Source organism: Branchiostoma belcheri, unplaced genomic scaffold (assembly GCF_001625305.1).
Source record: "Branchiostoma belcheri isolate BF01 breed outbred unplaced genomic scaffold, Haploidv18h27 scaffold1, whole genome shotgun sequence".
Lineage (NCBI taxonomy): Eukaryota > Metazoa > Chordata > Leptocardii > Amphioxiformes > Branchiostomatidae > Branchiostoma > Branchiostoma belcheri.
Window position 1 is genome coordinate 6,542,422 of NW_017802379.1, and position 21,245 is coordinate 6,563,666.

The 21,245-nt window shown below is 42.5% G+C and overlaps 1 protein-coding gene across 2 annotated transcripts; it reads right to left on the bottom strand.

Moving 5' to 3' along the window:
* Nucleotides 1-2,269: 2,269 nt before the first annotated feature.
* Nucleotides 2,270-19,202, bottom strand: LOC109468458 (SAM pointed domain-containing Ets transcription factor-like). Of its 2 annotated transcripts, XM_019766705.1 has the most exons (9): nucleotides 19,170-19,202; nucleotides 18,514-18,755; nucleotides 5,950-6,367; nucleotides 5,426-5,623; nucleotides 5,102-5,161; nucleotides 4,822-4,896; nucleotides 4,462-4,515; nucleotides 4,061-4,150; nucleotides 2,270-3,221 (listed from the first exon to the last, which is right to left on the bottom strand). In XM_019766705.1, exons 2-9 carry the CDS (start codon nucleotides 18,595-18,597, stop codon nucleotides 3,016-3,018), a joined length of 1,185 nt encoding a protein of 394 aa, XP_019622264.1. In that variant the 5' UTR covers nucleotides 18,598-18,755; nucleotides 19,170-19,202; the 3' UTR covers nucleotides 2,270-3,015. The 2 variants fall into 2 exon arrangements, with proteins under 2 accessions (XP_019622264.1, XP_019622271.1); XM_019766712.1 differs by lacking the exons at nucleotides 18,514-18,755; nucleotides 19,170-19,202 and adding an exon at nucleotides 10,130-10,356.
* Between the last annotated feature and the right edge of the window lie 2,043 nt (nucleotides 19,203-21,245).

Genomic DNA, 21,245 nt, shown 5'->3' on the forward strand with positions numbered 1-21,245 from the left:
TGAGACAAAATTTCAAAATGTAAGAACCTTGTTTTTTTCGGCCCGCCTTGTTTTTTTCGCCCGCTCGCATTAGATTTGGAATCTGTGGAGGATGCCATCCATAAAATTTACTTGCTGTGGCCTTATAGCTACAGTAAGGGGTAGGAGACCAAATACTGAGACGTCAGCCAGTTCGCTTTTGTGGTTGACAGCTGACAGAATTAGTGGTGAAACTGTGAATAATTAATAGCGTCTGACATCGCAGTTCTTTGATCTTGATCGTCGTTAAGCCCTGTCTCACGACTCTGGCCGTCAGCTTGAGATTAAGCCGATTTTTTTGGTCTGATGGTTACCTTGGGATTAGTCTGTGTCAGTCAGTCTCAAGAGACTATGACTTAACTGTGCAAAAACAGGATGGCTCAATTCCTTTACTAATAGTTGGGACTAAACACATAGAAAAGGCTGCTAACTCTGAAGAAACTATGAAAATACTAGTAACTGCTGAAGTGACGTAACACAGCGATGCTTTTGCAGTAAAATCTTCCTAGTCTAGACCCAGAGGACCAGTCTTACAGGTGGGTTCTAGTTTGACCTGGTATAACCTTCCGCAGTGGATGCTGGGTATGCCGTGCGGTGGAGATTTATATCCTTTCATTATACAACATGTATTTAACTTCGAAAAAGGAAAACATATTGTTTTTGCTCTATTTCTTCTTCCTCCTCTTCCTCTTGCGCTTCGCTCCAAACAAACAAACAAACAAACAAACAAACAAACAAACAAACAAACAAACAAAGTCAATGACCTGATCCAAGCGTCTATCACCATGGTAACTGGTGGTGTTGACTGTCAGACTATCCTCACGGTTAGGACACAGGTTAGTAGCCTAGGTGCCAGGTAACTACGGAGGATGGCACCCAGGCTACTGAATGAGGGGTGGCCATTGTAAACTTTCCTTGGGGACATGTTAGCCCTGGAGCCGTGGAGCTAGCCTGTGTTCTGGTAGCCTGGTTACCAAACCTATTATAGCTCCCGAGTCCTAATTTGCGGAGAGGCTGTAGGACTCGGAAGTTATAAAAATATAGGTTTGGTAACCAGGCTAGTGTTCTGGCCCTGGCAACAGTCTGGCACCCAGACTACATTTTTCTAGTATGTCATCAGATCATAATATAGTTTTCTCTTTAAGAGTTTCTATTTGAGAGGTATGGACACGAACCATGATTGCTAACTATATGGATTCCAATCACACAAAGATGTAGTTCAGTTACATTTTATTACACCAAACGGTTCTTGTTTGGGCGCTCGATACAGAAAATAATACATGTCATGTATATACACGTGCTCTCTGTTCGTAATGACTAAGAAGTAACCAACATATTCAATACGTTCCTACAACATTGCATCGACTGATGCACTTGTTCCACCAATGTGTCTGATATGTTCAAAAGTGATTTAGTCCATGTATAAAGCTATCGTCGTGGCATGAACACAATTAAACTATACAAAATCTATGAATCGCATAGAAACTAGTGATCAACACATATAGATTTTACATTGCCACTTCATTGCAATATTTACAGTCATACATCGAAGTTTATTGCCCTTTTTCAGAACTAGAATAAGCTTTTCTTTCAAGTAGGTTGCATAGAGCTTGAGTATTTATTATGTATATCCTTATAACTTTCACATACTAGAAACGATGCCTGTTATGTTTTCACGAACAAAGATTATTGAGTTTTGCTTAGAATGCCATTTTCAATTGAAATATTCTTGTATATCCTCAGATCATCCGAAAACTGCCTCAGTGAATACGGCTTCTATCTTTTATTGACCGATATGTTAATTAATTTCTTTACAGTTTCAGGGACAACCCCTTCGTCGGCTACAAAATTTGAAGAGCAAAACTTTTTAATTAGTGTAAAGTTCTCCATATCCTGTCACCATGGTCGTATTTAGACTAGGGAATAAACTCTCTTTTCGTCAACAACGTAAGGTTTTCAAATCTACGTTTGGAATGTGTTGGTTTTACAAAAGTATCTTCCATCAAAAAATATAGGTACACTTTGTGCCAAGGTAGAAAACCGCCTCCCAGGTAAAAACGTAGCGCCCCCTTTTTTTAAAATGTCACAAACCGGAAGTCAATCTCTCATACGTCATTCAATTTACTGTTACGTCATGGGCTATACCATTGAAAAGGTTCAAGGGTGAAAATGCACTTGAACTCGTTAGTTTATACATACCAACACCTGAAAACAAAGGGAAATGCATGGGTAACTGTTGCTAGTCATATCGAGAATGGGCTGATATGTTTTCTATAATATACGAAGAATATGTATACAAAATATGTTACCCTTTTGCAATGGTATAGCCCTGACATCACTTACGCAAGCCATAGCGTTAGTAGCTGCCTTCCACACATGCGCGTTGCCTGGTTTTACCGCTTCGAATCACAATGATTTAGATTCTGATGAACGCGCATGCTCACTTATGCCTTCTCTTCTATGATGATGCTCAAAGCAGCCACTTGAATCTTACATTAAGCATTGAAAGCTGTACTCTGTGGTTTTAATAGTGTTGGATGGGCAATTTACTATACTCACACCAACGGTGCTAAGTAAGATTTCGTGGAAGAAACAGACACAATGAAGGTTTGGTGATACGTCTTTCAGATGAACTTGCACATTCCTCTTTCATCAATTTCTTGATGATTTGTCTGCCTCAAGTTTATACAAAAAGTAAAAATACCTCCGCTCCTGGGGCGTCGCCAAAAAGACATTTCTGTCAGTTTTCAATTGGGGACCAATAGAAATGCACAACATTTTCTATCTTCAAGTCATCGTGAGCAATGTGCCTTGAGAATACGTGCTTGTAATGGTATAGTCTTTTCAATTCAAAACACACAGAGTACAGCTTTTTAAAACAGCCTCAGATCCAGCGCTTTTCGATCGTAACATCTTCCTTCCCAACAAAAAAAAGGGACTACATACAACGTGGACGTTAAACGTGTGGTCTATGTACAAGTCGAAACCGTGGAGAGTTCAGGGCTCTTTCTTCACCGTAACTCCTGCAATGGGCTGACAGAACTGGTACACAAGTCTCTGGGAGATGTCGGTCTTCTTGATGATGCCCTTGCGGTAGTATTGTCGGATGGAGCGAGACAGTTTGTCATAGTTCATGGCGGGACGGTTCTTCCGGAGACCCCACAGTCGAGCCACCTCCACAGAGTCTTCGATTTTGAAAATTCCTGGGAGAGAAAAAAAACAAGAAACATTTTATTTACATCAGCTAGGGCCCATCACCTTTCACTCAACCGCGACGGGGGCCGACATCGTCTACCAGATACCTTTGACCCAGTGTTGACGTCACACTTCAAAGAAGCCACGTGACAAGCCTCACTGGGTCAGTCTACTGAGGAAGACCAGAGCGACTGATCGAAAGCTCTAGGTGAGAGAACTTCTTTGTGTTGGATCAAAGGTTTTAACTTTAGACAAGAAACCTTTTACAAGATCACATATTTATAAACTAAAGTAAATGGGTATTTAACCCACACGTCACGTTCTATTTACTAATAAGATAAACCGTTCACCTTAAGTTTTGTTATCAAATCTTTCATCAGACCTTTTTTGGGACCTGAACGTGATTGACGTCACAAGGCCAAAGTCGGCTACCTGTCTAGTACAATAGAAATGCAAATATTTAACGGACATAAAGCCGCTCTCTCATTGGTCGAACCGTTAATTGTCACTCTCTCATTGGTTGAAATTCTTAATTGTGATGGACATTCGGGATCGGTCTATTAGAACGCCTTGAGGCTTAGCCTCCCGTGCAGGCCTCCGAGCGGGTGGGAATTTTGTCGCCGCGAAGCCGGTTGGTTGTACGATGGCCGGCATATAAGAGCGTGTTAACAATCCTACAAAATCCAGTATTAAAACGCCCACCCGCTCGGAGGCTTGTACAGGAGTCTAGAAGAGACCCATGCTTACATTTCTAACGTTATAAGAGACACTGACCGCTTTTCTAATCCCCAAAGTGGCAGATAGATGTTACAAGCCAGCAGTAACCATGAACCATGTCATGTCATACCTGCGTCTCTGTCGATCCAGCGGATACAGTGGCTGTACGACTCCGGTTGGAGCAGCAACTCTTTCAGGAACTGCCACAAGTGGATTCCCGCTGAAATCAAGAAGATTGGAGAATCGTAATTCTTAACGTGTAGCCACTTACTGTTTTAAAGTTAAAGATGAAATATTACGTACTAGTTGTGTCAAGGAGTCCCATTCTAGCTCAGTCAAACCTGTACAAGTGGCCAACTCTACAAGCATTAAGAATCTTGATATTGACCACCTGTCCAAATAGACCAGATTTTTCGGTCCCCTGAGCGCTATTCAATGTTTTAACTGCACATCATACTTAATGTGGACTTTTTTGGGGGAACAGTTTCGTGCTAAATTACCAGAGTAAGAAAAAAATGCTGTTGTCTTTACCTTGATGGTTAGGGGTCATTGACGTGATAGGTCCTATGGGTGGGCGGTCCGTCACTGGAAATGCAAAAGATTTTTATTGTCAGAGGATATATCAAATCACTTTTTATTACAAATTGAGACAGAACTAAGTTAACATGGCTGACAGATGTTACAAATATTGATTTTTTTAACTACATGTAATAATATAATATAATATAATATAATATAATATAATATAATATAATATAATATAATATAATATAATATAATATAATATAATATAATATAATATAATATAATATAATATAATATAATATAATATAATATAATATAATATAATATAATATAATATAATATAATATAATATAATATAACACTTACAGCCTTTAACGCCATTACACGAGGGAGGAGGGGAGGTCCTTTCTTCTTTCACTGTGGTTGGACTCGACAGGTCGTCTGCAAAAAAAGAGGGGAAATCTTAATACATTGAAAGTAGAAGCATTGACACTGGCTACGATACGTACAAAGTAGTCTCCTTGGCCTTACACAAAGTTCTCTGGATCACATATGGCTACACGTGCAAAGTATGGGAATTTGAGGTGGGGAGGGGGTCCTCTAACACTAACAGAGAAAACATAACGTGATAATTCTAAATGCTCACCTTTGTCAACGTCTTCTTCTTCGCTTTCTGGGAAAATGTGTAGACCTGCTATCCGTGACGCTGTGTGAACAAAACAGGATTATAGATTAGAAAGGTAACATTTGCTAGGCAAATCCATATAATGTTAACCATCCCATGGTCTAGCCTAACAAGCCACAACACATTCACATATATCTTTTTTTGTACCCAGCCCCTCCAACTCTGTCCTGCCACTTGCTACATAATGTAATCCAACACCACAGGGAACTGACTATCCTTCCGTTTCGCTGAACAACTAGGTTGAGTCTTTTGACGTAGGATGTGAAATATGTGTCCTGTACGCACCTGTCTTCCAGACGTCGAGGTGAGCATACAGGATGTCTCCGCAGCGTGGCGCTCTAAAACGGAAGTCGTCCTCGCTGAGCATGCACAGTGTGACGCCGCTCATGCGGAAGTAGTCGAGGTTGAGCGGAGGGAGTCTGTACTGGTGGAGGGTCCACAACAGCCACTTTTCTACGTGCTCCACCGTCCAGTAGTGAGGGTCTGTCATGAAAGGAATTTCAAAGACTGTTATCGTCAATTGGGACACATTTTCGGCTCGACTCGACTCAATAATGACGTTACGTTCCCGCTAGGTCACGTGTCAGGACTGGTTGGGGTAGTTTTCTTGAAGAAGGCCATAGAAAACATTTGTTTCTTGGTAAACGTGAGTGTACATTTATGTGGGTTTAAAATAAAGTTTGAAACGTTGATAACATCACCTACCAAACAAGATAAGCTTTCATTCTAGTCCCTTATGAACTTTCAATTTTTGTAGCATAACAGAAAGAACTTTTGCTGCAAATAAGACAAAACCAAGAATATCTCACCAGAGGGGATGTTGAGGAGCTTACAGGCGACTTCGATGTCCTTGACGACCTCCTTGATGATGAGTGGCTGCATCTTGCCCAGGTTTTTCCTCACCTCGTGCATGTCTACCGTCTGCAGTTGCTCCTCCCACATCGTCTGGTCCTGCTCGTCCACGTGATCCACGAACATGGCCTGTGATTGGCCGGTGACGCCTTCCTGCGCATGCTCAGTACAGTAGTACCTGGGTTCTTCGAACTTGACGGACACGTGATCGGGGGATGGCGAGTCCCCGGGCGTCACGTGACCCTGCTGGATCTGGTCTATGTTGAGGCCCGTGTTGTGCAGGAAGGCGTCGATGTCCGGTAGCGGGGCGAATGCGTTGTTCTGCGCGCCCATGACCGCTCCGCTCGGGTGTAACTCTAACAGTGAACTCGGCTCCTGGGTTAACACAGGACAAATAAAAACGTGTCAACAAATGGCAAACATGTCAGCTGTCACGTCGCGAATATTCCGGATAGAAGTTCTTGTCAATGGGATCTCTTTGTTCGGTGAATGACGTAACTAGCTAGTGGTTAAATACACGATCTAGTTGCATGACCATGTCCCAATTGCTAATCGATAAGGTATCTAGTCTTACATCGATTCAAATGCACGAGAGATCAGAATTTCAACTCGCGGACCTCGATAAGCAATCGGACGAGTACTTCGCCATTCCGTAGTGGTCCTAAGAGCCTCTCTTTCTCTCTACGGATTTGGGTGCCGTGGGACAGCATATATTTGGCGAACATGAGTTCACACGAGTAAGTATAACTAAGTATCTGCCCCAGACTTTGAACAGTAAAGGGGTGGTAGGGTTAACAGCATATTGTACAAGGCTGTTACTAATTTGCAAAATGTACAATACGTAGCTTAATATAGATACACCGTCAATGAATAACTCGGTCCCAACACTTTCATCTGAACTAAAACAGTCACTAAGCCAGGATCATCGAAAGCATTCTTAGAGAAAAGACCTGAATTTGGACATCATTGTTGAGTTTGTACAACCGTACGTTCAAGAATAGTGTGTTGTGTTTAGCCTGTGTGTGTACACTGCTATCTATAGCTAGGATCAACGAAATAGGTCGAAGACACGCGCATGGACCATGCAAATAAACAACGCATTCTTCATCACAATAAACAGTCTATTTCCTTTACTCTAGAGACGAGAAAAATATTGCGAGGACACCAGTGCATGTTGTTCTCTTATCAGATGAAGATAAGCAACAATATCGTGGTGAAGGCACCATACAATGCAATCGAACACGTTCCCGATGGCCCCTGTATGAGCTATAGCTAAAGGTTGGCGTAAACAGCGATCACGAGCCGTGACACTCACGTCCTAAACCATTGTACCATTTCTGAATTAGTACCTACAAATATTTAGAGGTCAAGACATACTACAACCTACCGCAGTCTGTATTTATTGAGGCTTTTTCGTTGTGACATTGGGAAGATATGACCAGTAACTTTGTTTTTGCTACCAGAGATGTCAAAATAACTTGTCGAAGATGTTGGAAGGCGCAAATAGCGATGGAAAAGAGCCCTAGGAAATAGATATGGGTGAACTCTAACGTACATAGTTAGGACAAAAAGGGGGAGGGGGCAGTTTGCGAATGACATGGTTACACAATGTCGAACATGACGTGCGGTTGTGGGCGCCACTTTGAACCCACAAACACCCGTGTCGTGTTTGATACGCACTGAATGACGCACTGCGCCGTTGGTGAGTGTTAGCTTTTAATTTAAGCGCCGATACAAACTCATTATGAGGAGGGAGAAGACCAGATAAGTTGGCACGCATGCCCCCGGCACCGTAACGCTACCATGACCGGTGCTCTTGATCGAATCCTAACCTGACAAAAATCATTGTTTGAACTTTTTAAATAATGACTCTCTCTCCATGCGGTTACCGGCGACAGTGTGTTCCTTGTTTGGTATGCCCTTGGCTGGGAGGAGACTGGTAACACTGTAAGGTGATTTCGCATGCCTTCTCTGCTATTTGCACCGCGGCACAGCACAATTAAGGCCGGGCGGCCCACCGGTGCGACGTTGTGCCCGCTCGGAATGTGGCAGTGATAACGTCGACCGGGGGACACGCACACATGTCGGACGGTGTTGTAGCGACTGCATCTGGTGACATACAATCACTGATAACGCCTCGTTCGCTGAAGCACCACGACAGCAAGGCAAATACAACCACCCCGGTGATAAGATGTTGCCAAGAGGTGTGGAAGCAATGATTATAAATTCGTGACCTACGTTAACCCCATATACATTCAGCCGCCATGTCGGTACATAGAAGGCACTGGACTCGCAAACCATTCCGACCTACATACCATTAACAGTTTAACACTTCTATGTATCAAAGAACAAACCACGAAAACAACACATATTTTTTCCTTCTTATACCACTATTCATTGCCCCCTCACCCTCAGATCGTGCACAAATACTAGAGCCAATGTAGTAGATATATCAATCATCAAGTGTTCAACAATTCCGTCAAATTTTAATCCCCTAGTGCTGATAAATTCGCTTATATCTGATAGCCGTACCTGGGACATGTAGAATTTTATAAGGACGGATTATTCTTGATCGCTAGACTTTTCGGTTGGCATAGACAGAAGTTTGGAAAGAATGCTGCCAAAATTTGCCGTTTCGCTTCAAAATGTGTAGTAATTAATTTCTGGCTATATTGTTAGGAATGTTATGTTGTCTTTTGACACATAGTAACGCTTCAACAACGCTTCGAGGTGTCATAACATTAGCAGTAACTAGCAGGGTGTCTCGAAAACGGAGTCAGGACAACTAATTGGGAGATTTGTGGGTTTTTCTGTATTGGCGTCACGAAGGAACGTCGGGCTAGCATGCCCGGGCCTCCGCCGTGTCGAGTCAACAAGTATGGAATGACAGCACGGCGGTCTTTTGCGCTGGGCGGACGTTCAAACACAACCCCGCATTGGAAATCTGATGGAAAAGTCACCTCTAGCCTTAGGCTAACATTGACATACACGCCTGATATGGCACACTGTCAAGATGGCCTCAGCACAGTATATAAAAGGATCATACCCAATCAAACAAGCGTGCTAATTAACAAGTAGAATGATCTACGCATACCACGTTTAATTAGTTAGTTCAAATCGTAATAAAAATGAAACTGTTGGCCTGCCGGCTGGGGGAGACAAATGATGACGCAAATCCCTATAGTTATGGGACAAAGGAAGAGTTGTGTAATGATTGTTGACGTCCAGTTGTTACGTATTGACGCCCTTAACGCAAATATGCCCATCGGAAATTATACAAAGCTTAGGAATACATGGACAACTTTTTGTGCACACACAGCTTTTATATATGTGGTGGGATATTTCCACACGGGGTCGTAAGAGCCAAAGGCATCTCTTGTCAGGTCAGGCGGTACAAAGCCATTAGGGTTGTTAGTTTGCGTTCTCACGGACAACGGGATGCGGGGACAAGAAGCCAGCGTTTGCGGTACGGACCAAGACTTCACACCTCCTACTGGAAGTGTTACACAGACCGTCCGACAGAAGTATGTGTGTGCGAGGCTTAACTTTGACTGGAACTCTCTACACCGGCAGTCAGACGAGCAAAGTTTAAGTGTACTTTAACGGTGAAGGTTGACAGGGCGTTCAGTGGTGGAAGAATGACACATCTCGGCTTTGTATGACCAGCGCAAACACTTAAAGGATCACACGCCCCATTCGCAAGGCATTCCACGCAATCAAGTCCACAGGACACACTTCTACACATCAACCTTGAAAATATAAACTTCTGTCAAAGCTAGTTGTAGGAATCCCCATTCAAAAATCACTGCAATCGTCCGGCCATTTTGCCGATATTGGTGTGAAGTGGTCGTCAGACGTTGCCTGGCACGAGATCGTATTGAGCTTTGCAAATATAGGCACAACTTTGTTCCGAGACCAGCGCTTATGAGACTTTTTTTCTTCCCAGTACAATAACCTTATAGACTTTCCAACAAAGGGTAGCCATTAAAAGTAGAGGAATTTTCGCGATAACGTCCAAGTTATGGCGACCACGGAATCCACCTGTGTTAAAGAACAGCAATTAGCGTCCTAGATACAAGGGAGAACAATATACAAGCAAGTGGTTTGATAAGACTAGATCTAAAGTCGTGTACTTACTGAGTAGTAGAACACTGGCATGGCGTGGAGGTTTCCTACAACTCGCTTGTTGTGGAACAGCGCGGTACCGGAGTGGTGTTGTCCACCTGTGCCTGGCCGGGTCGGAAATAACCGGCCAGTTTCTCGTCCCCGTGCCTTTCAAATGGTGCAAAGCACGGGGACGGCTTTGGTGCAAAGGTTACCGCAAACTCGGACATACATCACGCCAGGTTTAGTTCAGACGCGAGGCATGTTTGGCAGGCGAGTTACGTGGGTGCACAAAAAACGTAGCTGGTTGGTTTGAATACTGATTAGACGGGTGATAATCACTGTTTGGACAAGACCAACAACTTGAGGCTCACGACAGAAAGCAAAGCGACACAGGTTTAAACTGCTAATCCCAGAATATGTACATTTTCAATAATTCTTAACTTCTCACGTCAAACATAAATAAGAAAGAACGCCGCTCGGCACAGGTTTGCGCTGGTCCAGACTGATCCTTTTGTTTAAGGTTTGGCCTGTTTTTACTCCCAATCTCGCCTCTTATCGTACACAATTAAGAATAAATTACAGAAGATTACATCTTTACACCTCATTAACTACTGCAGAGTCAAAACATATTAATATATTTCGTCATTTGGGTGAAGCCAAAGGATATATTTAGACGGTTAGACCACCAAGAGAGTCGGGGAAGCAAATAACGAAAGATGTCAAGGACATGGATAGCTCCAAGATAAATTGCTAATTGATTGCATGTTAATTAACTCCTTAATTAAGACGTTGTAATCAATGTGAATATCGTTGAAAAAAGCTACAAAGAATTGTTTAAAAGAATCAAGAAACTTGAAATTAACTAGATCTTACTACGTGATCTAGGTTTAGGCCTATGTTTTACACAACAGTGGAACGCAAAAAACGTAAAACCCATAATGCACAAAGCTAGGCATGGATATCAGTAACTTGTTATTGTGAATGCTTATGCCGCTTGGGCAACTTCAAGGGGTCACAAGGCTAAGGTCTGTGTTAAAAACATACGTTTTTCTATACAAGCGCATCCGAAAGGATTAAAAACTGGTCGCAGTGTTTTCGTATCGGTCACAGAATAGTGCCGGTCGACAAACTATGTTTTGTGTTTTCATAATCTGACACCAGCGCTGCTACTATTGTTGGGGCTTTACGGGAAGAAAGGACGGTATTAGAACTATACACAAGGGGTGTGTCGCTACGTGATCTTTAAAACTGGGTTTTAAGGGGCCAAGTCACAGTCTCACACGCATCGTACAGTCGCAAACTGAAGGAATTCGTGGGATAGTCGTGTCAGTGTCCTGCAAAGTTGTAAAACTGTCTTGCAATGGAAGATGCTGTGTTAGATTCTTGTCGGCGGTTGGTTGTATGACAGCCTGCTTGAAAGTGCTCAATCGGCCTACAGACATCGACACCGTACAACGACGTACGACGAATGTGGTAGCGCCATACAAGCGGCTGAGTTGAAGCAGTACGTTGGATCTTAGGAGACACCTGGTTTATTTATCCTTTATATTTGCTTTACAGTGTGTACTATACCTGCTCGATCACACAGGTACATATCAGTGTTAGAAATAACCACCTGCAGTCTGCATTTTACAAAGATATTGTCAATATTGCAGAAGAAATCAACCTGCAATTTTGCACACTGAAAAAATCAGGCTTGGGGTTCAATGGTGTCTGACTCTGTGGATATGGCCATAGGTTTGCCCAGATGTGCCGCACAAACAACATATCTTGCTTCTAAACCCAGATAGCGCAGTTTTTAGGGGCATAATTTTTTACTTTTCTTACTGTTATTGCTATAGAAAAACTTCTACCAATCTGAAAAGATTGTGTATTTGCAGAAAGTGTTTGCAAATTGCAGAATAACATTTTGACATAAATTTTGCAACATTGCAGAACATTGAAAAGTATTTCGGCAGATGTATGCCTTATTTGGTGCATGGAGGTAGTTTTTTCTACCTCTATGTTTGGTGTTAGCAAATATGTATATTGTGCATACTCTTTCATATGGTAACTCGAGAAATAATGAATTCATAATGTATATATTCGTTTGCTTGTCGTTTTTTAGACTTTGTAAAATGACTTAAATCGGCCTGCTGGCCGCTTTTCATTGAGGTCATTAGGGAAGAGGTCAGGGTCAGACAACAAGATACAGGTTACATGGTTGAAGTGTTAATAAAAATACATAAAAATGTAGTTGTAATGAATAAATAGACATATCGTTGTAATTGTACACATATATGGTATTAAAAACGCATAAAACATAGACATGTAGTTCGTACCCGTTCATTTAGGTCGTTTCAGGTATTGCAAAAGTTTCCAAAGTCCTCATACTAGTATGTCTCATTTTGTCTAGCGCTAGTTCAATCATTTCATAATTTTGTTTCTGATGTATATTGCACGTTAACTGCAAGTCAGTGATGCGTTACCTTTGACATGATATAAAAAGCAGAAGAAAAAACATCGCTTTTTGTGGTATTTATAGATTTACAACCAAAATAAATAGGCTAAAAAACTGGGGGAAGGGTCAAACGAACATCCAGTTCACAAATCTGCAAGTCATAGCATTCTATCAAATCTCATGTACAACAATGGTGAAAAACACGAATGACAAAGTATACCCTTCAAACGGATTTCCAGTCGTGTTTGTACTTAAATTAATCCCCTGGATATCGGGAAATTTCTATATTTAGAGAAATCATTTGATCGAAAACATTGTGCACGCGAATACTTGTATTCCGGTTGGAGAAGAGGATATACACTCAGTCCTTCACCCTTATTTTGTTTCCCACTTGTGTAGGTTTGTGTGGTATCCATTAGGACACGTTCCTATCACAGATGAAGGGACAAACTGAGGGATTCCGCTCTGTTTGTCTACATTTTACGACAGACCTAAAACCGGTGACGCTGGCGGTTCGTGGCGGGGGGTTGGTGGCAGACCACTCGAAATGCCAGGGGAGCGAGGATGTCTACGCGTGTGGACCAAACTGGGATGATCCTCGTAGACATCCAAGTTTGCACTTTTAGATTAAGCGGGTCGCCCTGACCTAGTCTAATGCCACGGTACATGCAAACCGTTTCTTTGCAGGAATCAGCCGGGCAGGGGAGTCAAGAGCAAGGCAAATAGCGACGACCGGTTTCCTCAACTAGGCACTCGGTGTTTTGAACGGCGGCATTGGCTGGAGTGCGAGTGTTTTGCTGAGGTTGCAGAGTGTGAAAGTGTTTGTGATTATTTTTAGGGGCAATAGTTGTTTTGAAAGTCTATTTCCAGACTTTGGCTGTGACGCACGCAGACGATAGCGAGATCAGCTGACCAGACCGTGGTGTTGACAAAGTCACGTGATATCGATCTGCTACGAGTACATGTAGTACTGCGCCTGTGCATAACTCTGATTTTTCACGGTTTTCGTTGAATTTTTGGTCAAAATTTCGCCCGTTGCAGACGATATTTTTTCCGACATAACATTCGGAAACTACAGACGGCGTGTTAGCCTTATATGCGCAAATACGACCTTATATAAAACGTTCTACAGAAGTGCTATGGACAATACATTACGAGTTTCGCGCAGGTGCAGTACGTTCTGCCGATGTGCTGTATACACATGAACATAACACATCGGCAGAACGTACTGCACCTGCGCGAAACCCGTTATGTATTGTCCATAGCAATTCGGCAGAATGTCTCATGTAAGGTCGTATTCGCACATGTAAGGTTAACATCCCAGCTGTAGTTTCCAAATGTGACGGAAAAGAAGTTGTCTGCAACAGGCAAAATTCTGATGCAACGTAGACCAAAATTCCACATGTACATAAAACCTGTTCTTAGTTCTACACGCATGTTCGAATGGGCTTACAAGGTGGTCTAAGTACAAGACGTTGTCGTCTGGCTGCCAAAGTGCTTTATTCTCTCCAAGGAACCTTCCATTCGCGCCTTAAGTCTCCTGAAGTGTCTCAAGAAGTTTTCTCAGCCCTGCCCTCTTGAAGTCGGACTGCGGTACTCAGGCTAAGGCTCCCCACACACGAGACGCCCACTTACACGCGGTGTAAAGAAGTCGGAGTAAACACCAGGCGAAGGAACAGTCGCAGTATTAAAACCACTGTAAACATGTAAGGGGACCCGAGTACGTAGCCGTGTGGAACTTTCCCACAGTACGAGTTTTCCCACTTGGTTTGAAAGTTTGAAAAGGAAAAAAAAAATCGACGACAGGTGTTCGGGATTTTTCGGGGGCGGATCGGGAATACTCGGCAACCCTCGTGCTGCGTCGGACTCGATCCTTCCCCCTCCATTTTCTATCGTTAGCATATATGTTTTGTAGAATCCAGTACTCTGAAATTTTCATCATGAAAATTCTACCAATCTTTAATTTTTCACATTAAAAGATGTACCCAATTTTGAATACTACAGTTATGTTACATGCAGCAAACGTTTAATACTGTGTGTTGTAAAGCTTTGTTTGTTGTGGCGTGCTTGTAGTAGGATTTTCCGCTACGCTAGTCAACGAAGATAACGTGTACATCGCACATGGAGAGAACTATAAAAATACACAAAGAATGGACAAGATAGCTACATAGCACCCAAAAAGCCTGTCACGGCGAGTCAATTTTCGTTCATTAGTTTGATTGTATATGGAGTTAACATAGATCAGCTTTACATGGGTTTATTTTGCTGATTTGACGCAGAGTTGTGCTCAAGTGTGCATGAAACAAAATAAGGATAATCGGACAAGAAGACAAGAAGATATTTTTCGAGTGGTTTTGTCGTACATATCTTTTGTTGTATCTAGATGAAGCTGCTATAGAAATGTTCTTTTTATCAATGGATGTAAAGATAGACTTCTATCATTAGATAGGGACGGTGGGGTTTGAAAAAAAAACTGGTAAGAAAGAATTAAACGGCAATTATGATGAAACAAAAAAAAAGGTTGCGACAACTTTTCTGTAACAGTTGTTCCATTGTGAACTGGGCTGATACCTTCGTAGCCGAGCGTTCTTCGCAACCCTATGTGATATGAGTAATGTTATCTATAACTTTGAACGGGTGGTGGCCCCATGTGTCACGTTTATCAATATGATAAACAGTAAGTATACGTGAGTGTCAGCGTTAGTTTCCGACATACCGCTACGCCTAAGTTACAAACAGCGATGCTGATGTAACATTTCAAACTGTTTCGTGGTTGGCAAGATTTCCTCCTACTAAACAAGCAAACACAGTCGTCACAATCTCGTCTCTAAGTCATTTTCCAAACGCTTGTCGTATATACATGCATACATGCATACATACGTACATACACGTCGCATTTGTGAAAGAGGCGGTTGAGTCATCAAGTTTTGTTCTAGGTGGAACTCAAATTTCCAAAACCTGCAACCCTTTTACGCTGTAGGTTTCGCTGTTGACAAGATTCCCTCCTACTAAACAAGCAAACAGTCGTCACAATCTCGTTTTTAAGTCATTTGCCAAACGCACTTCGTGTATACATAGTTATTACATACACGTCGCATTTGTGAAAGAGGCAGTTGAGTCATCACGTTTTGTTCTAGGTGGAACTCAAATTTCCAAAACCTGCGCTTTTACGCTCGTAGGTTTCGTCGTTGGCAAGATTTCCTTCTACTAAACAAGCAAACACAGTCGTCACAATCTCGTCTCTAAGTTATTTTCCAAACACATTCGTGTATACATATAGTTATTACATACACGTCGCATTTGTGAAACAGGCAGTTGAGTCATCAAGTTTTGTTCTATGTGGAACTCAAATTTCCAAAACCTGCCACCCTTTTACGCTGTAGTGGGGGGTCCTTAGCGTCGGGCTATTCACGGCTACCATTAGATGGCCCGGGTTTTTCTCTTACTGATGTTTCTGCCTCCATTGTGAAGCGCCCTTCACATTGGCTCAGCTGCCCAGAAGGACTTCGTAACCCCTCTTGACCCCACTTCCCCAAGCCGAGCTGGAGGACCTGCGCCCACCCTCACAATAGCGACTTGGAGTGCCCGACAACAGTACTGAAACTCTATACAAGCCATGGACGTTTTGTTCTCCTTTTTTCTCTCCTCAAATACGGGATGGACGAAAATCGATGACATGTTTTGATGGACAGATTTGGTGGCCAGACTGTGTCAACGTCCTGAAAGTCAGAAAAGTACGCAGGGACAAAGGAACCGTGGCTTCGATTACCCATAAGGAACGTAAACTTTTCTTTAAAGTGCCTTTAAGTATGGAAATGTCTTGAGGAGTGAGACAGGATTCTTGCAAAGACCCCCCTTCCCCATATACGTGTGTGTGTGTACAAGTGATCATTTCAAGTCGTTACGAAACTATCGTCCAACGATGACTCAGGTTGCTTACGAAACTGTCATTATACAAGTTCTTACATAAGTGCCCGTGCAATGTATGTGTTTAAACCTATACCTTCTGGTGAGAAAAGAACAGTTGGGTTTCCACGGATTAGTCGTTCCGACATTGCTTTTGTATTCATGCGGTCAAACTTCTTGGGTGGAGCACTTGTTTTGTCAACTTGTTTTGATAGAAAACAGTTTACTTTTGCCTTAAGCTCAAAGAGAGATCTCTAAACGAAAGCACTCAGTTGAAAGTTGTTTCTCCGCAGTTGTGTGAATCATACTTGAATCTAAAGCTTTTTTTAAATAGAAATCTAGTATTAAAAGGCATAACATATCCGGTCACGTCATTTCCTCTTCGGATTTCAACATCTCACAAGAAATACATTGTTCTTCTGAACTGCACAGATGAACAAGATGGCAATTATGTAAGGTTTAGGTTGTAGTTTGTTTAGCATTATTTGTTATTTGTATTGCGAGTACAATGCATAGGAAGGACGGGAGGTTGGGGCACGCGGAATCCCCCCATTTTTCTGGCTTAAGATATTTGGTTTTGACGTGTGACGTACATGTTGTATGCTTGTGAATACACATAAAAAGCTTTGTGTTCTTAGTGAAATCGCGGCTGAAAGAAAGGAGCGCGTGCTGCCACTTGGATTTTCCCCGCTGTTTTCGTTTATTTTTGTTTCAGCGTGGAAACGTTTTTTCGAGACTAGTACTGCGCATGCCGGAGCAAGTTCACAATTGTCCAGATGTCTGTTTGAAATGTGTGATAGTGTGGTTCAAGCGCCACCAATTGCAAGTGGACCTGTCTAGCAGGACCTTTTAGCCTAGCTGTTAGTGCGTTGGGTTCGTGGGCTGGGGGCCAGGGTTCGATTCCCGGGAGCCTGGAGACTTCTTGTTTCTACTCGCCCATAGTTGTTCCAGTAGGAAGTGTTTGAGGAACAAGAAGAATCGGATAGAATATGACTGAGAAAAGGAAAGAAAGAGGACATGCGAAGAAGTATAGGGATTTGACAGATAAAGTTGAAGAAGGGAAAAGGGGGAAATCCCTGGGTAGCTTTACGATTTATTTGAAGACATTTGTCTTTTGATGCAGGGCCCCACTGAAAAGCAGTGTTACCACTGAGTGGGTTACCCTGGGTAAAAATGACGAAAGATGAAATGAAAAATGAATAAACGAAGGATTCAAACTACCCCCCCCCCGTCCTTTAAATGCACAAACGCATGTTAAAATTTACAGAATGGTGTACCTTTAAATCATTGATTTTCTCCATGCCTTTTAAACTATTTTCGCGCGAGGAAGTACCAGCACTTTCCACGAGAACCCGACACCGGGTCCCGAACAAACGCAGCCGGCTTATAGGTTAGGCGGGCGCCGGACAGGGCTCACGGCCCACCGGCCCACAGACACAAAGGTGTCCAACACTTGGGCAAATATTTTACCTGGGCTTAAGGAGAAAGCCGGAGGGATCGATTTAGACATAGGAAGCGGCGCGGCGAGCATCGGCAGCCGGCCGTACTCTGTGACTGTTTCGGGGGAAATCCTCTTTCCCGGCACAAGACGCCGAAATGGGCAGTCTTAGGAACCTTCTTTAAACAAATCACGGTCTAATTGGTTTCAAAAGCAGCTAGAATAACCGCCTCTTTGTTTGTCCACGGCTGCACACCGTCGGCTAGAAATGGCAGGAACAACAAACAAACTGTGCCAAACAGTGAAAGTTGATGAAAAACGAAGGCTATTGTGTCTTTTGGAGACGAAGGAAAAGGTGGTGTAACCCTTAAGCATAAGGAGGAAATGTTCTTCCAACAGTCTATATTCATCGATACTTGAGGGTAATGTGTCTTTGATAACTGGTTGTACTATGTACAGTGCAATGCGACTGCACCAAGGCTCCTTTTATGCAAGTACATATACACTAGGATAGACCTCTTCTCAATGTTCTGAGTAACTTGCACTTAACGTACAGAGAATACCAACGGCTTACAATTCATATTTTCCATAAAACCATCCTACGAAATTGAACAGAAAAAAAAAACTCACGGCGTCGACATCTTCTATCTCTTCTGCGGACGTCGCGTCGACGTTCGCCGAGAACATGACGGCACCGTCCCGTCCCTGAAGCATCTGGGCAGCTGGGCACTGCTCCTTCTCTCTATTCCTCTCTCTCTCTCTCCTTCCCTCTCTCTGTCCCCCTCTCTTCTTCTACAGCGGCCAACTTTCCTCAAACCACCTGGGTTCGATTCTTGTTTTTTCCCGTTAGATTTTTAGACGCCAGTCGTTCGCTGTAAGAAATTGGAGGATGATCGAAAAAAAATTGTGAATTTAGAATTAATCTCTTACTCCAACTATAGGAGTTGCGGTAACGTAGTAAGTTTACGGGAGCTCACAATCCTCACTCCACGCACGTTTTAAGAGATGCCAGCGGAAATTCCTTCTTTTCTGAACTTCGCAAAGTAGACGTCAATCATTATCGGGGACTTTTGGCATTGTTCTCGAAGGACCAAACGGCTAATGACACTTCCCCTGTTTTGTTCACCGTGTCCATGGCAACAGTGTCAAGAAGAGGCTGTCCAACTAAAGGGAGCAACGAACCCATGTGTTTTTGGTTTTCGCAATACGTGATTTTGTGTGATGCAACGAAAAGTCGTCCGAAGAAAAAAAACATCTCACAAAAAAGTTGTTGATGGTTTCTTTACCTTTCTCACCCACTTCGACAGGTCTGGATCACTCCAGCCGGCAACTGAGCAAACACACTCGGGCCGAGATTTTTGTACCCCCCTTTTTTGTCGGACGAGAGTCGACATTTGCGTTGACAGAGTTTCGGGATTTTGAGCACAAAACTGTGTGTTCTGTCTCAACTCCGTTGCCCAACACCCGTAAAGATAGCCAGGCGACGCAAACACTTTGATGACAATCACAATGACAACTAGAGATACGACGGATAAAAAATGGGAAGTGCAGGGGTAACTCTTGACAAACTGGACTCATTGTTGCGACCCTAGTAAGCGGTTTATTTCTCTCTCCCCCGGTTGAGGTTGGACCCCTCAGGCCCTGTACAAGAGTGCTACAGAAGTGTCCCGCCGACATTTTTTCGGCCGGTGGCCCCTCTGATGTGGTGCTGCGCTATGTGCTCTTGAGCAATTAATAGCGTGTAGACCGTGTTGTTTTACGTGCTTCAAACGGATACACAATTTTGATAGCTTGTGTAAATTGTGAAGGGGCTCAAAAATGGCGGGCGTAAGCATGTTTTGTGGCGCGTTTCTAATGACAACAAATACAAGGACACTGTTGAATTTTATCATAACTGATTCCATATCAAATTCAATGTACATGGTCGAGTAACTGCGTAAGTGGTAGGTCAAGATAACGACATAAAGACTGGTCTGAAGTTATATAATTTCTATCTGCGAAGCGAAATTAATAACACCAACTTTGGGATAACTTTGAACGAAATACATCACAATTTAGGGGAAGATCTTTTTTCGCATGGAAAACATTTGAGCGAATTTTACGCAGTGCATTCGACATATATTCTCATATTTACTCCTTTTGATATTTGCAAATCACTTTTTTGTGGAAAAACTGGAAAGGAAGTATAAGTTGCCTGCTACGACACAACTATGAATAATCAAATCGATTCAGAATCCACATGAGGAACTGAATTAGCACAGCAAATTTTCCTTGAACAAAAATACTAGGACAACCACCACATTTTGACGCCTTTTTTCCCCAGAAAGAATCAGTTTTCAACCATTTAAATAAAGTCAGCTTTTCACCCCATGCAAGCACTCTACGACGTTTTGAATTTTCCCCCTTCCAATTGTTTCACTCTGTCCAGATTATATGAACGTTTGACAGATATCAAGGTGAATATAGGAAATTTCAGCGTATTCCAAAACACCAAACTCTTCTAAAATCATGCTACTCCAGGATTTGAAAAATAGTAATAGATTTGCAAAATAGAACGTACCTCACGAGATGCAAATTGCGTTGAACAATGACTGTCAAGATGACAAAAATGAGAATGTTTGAGAAAAAAAAACAACTTTTCCTTGGTCCCCAGTCTGTCAGCCCTGTCTTGTGACGTGTACTATCCCCTGACCAAGTCGCACCAGTAGTCAGCCAAAATGATCTAATTCGGCGGAAAGTTTTGTTTTTCTTTTTGTTGTGAAGAAAACAATAAGGAAGGTCCATTTTTGCACAGGGGAGTAGTTCGTTCGTTCATTACAAGTGCTAACTTACCCTTTATTACATTTCACAACCTTAAAAAAGCCCCTAATACTTATCAATCGTGAAATATCTTGATCACTAAGTTCGAGATACCTGATAGATATTCTGATAATAAAAACTTACAAAGCTTAAGTACAGGTTATCAACTAATGTACAATATAGTAGACCTCTTAGTCAAACTGACTGAGAACAGAAATCGAAATTTAATTCTTACGTTTAAAAAAATTCATAAAATATCATACATCCATATACTTGCTCAGCAGATTATCACTATGTAAGGAATGTCCAGTTATACGACATTGTATCGCAAAAGTAGCAGAATTGAGACTGTAATATCGGCTGATGTATTATCCTGCACACCCCTACATCTCGCCAGAGTTGGTAGCGACCAAGAGGGCGATGTAAACACCCCTTCAAAGCACCTGCTCGGTTCCCTCGTCTCGTGTTCCCCTCCAGCCCCCCTAACTAAACCCTTGACGACCCAGGTCTATTCAGGTAGCACGCCCGCCCGGGTAGCTTACTGTACAAGTACAATGGACACT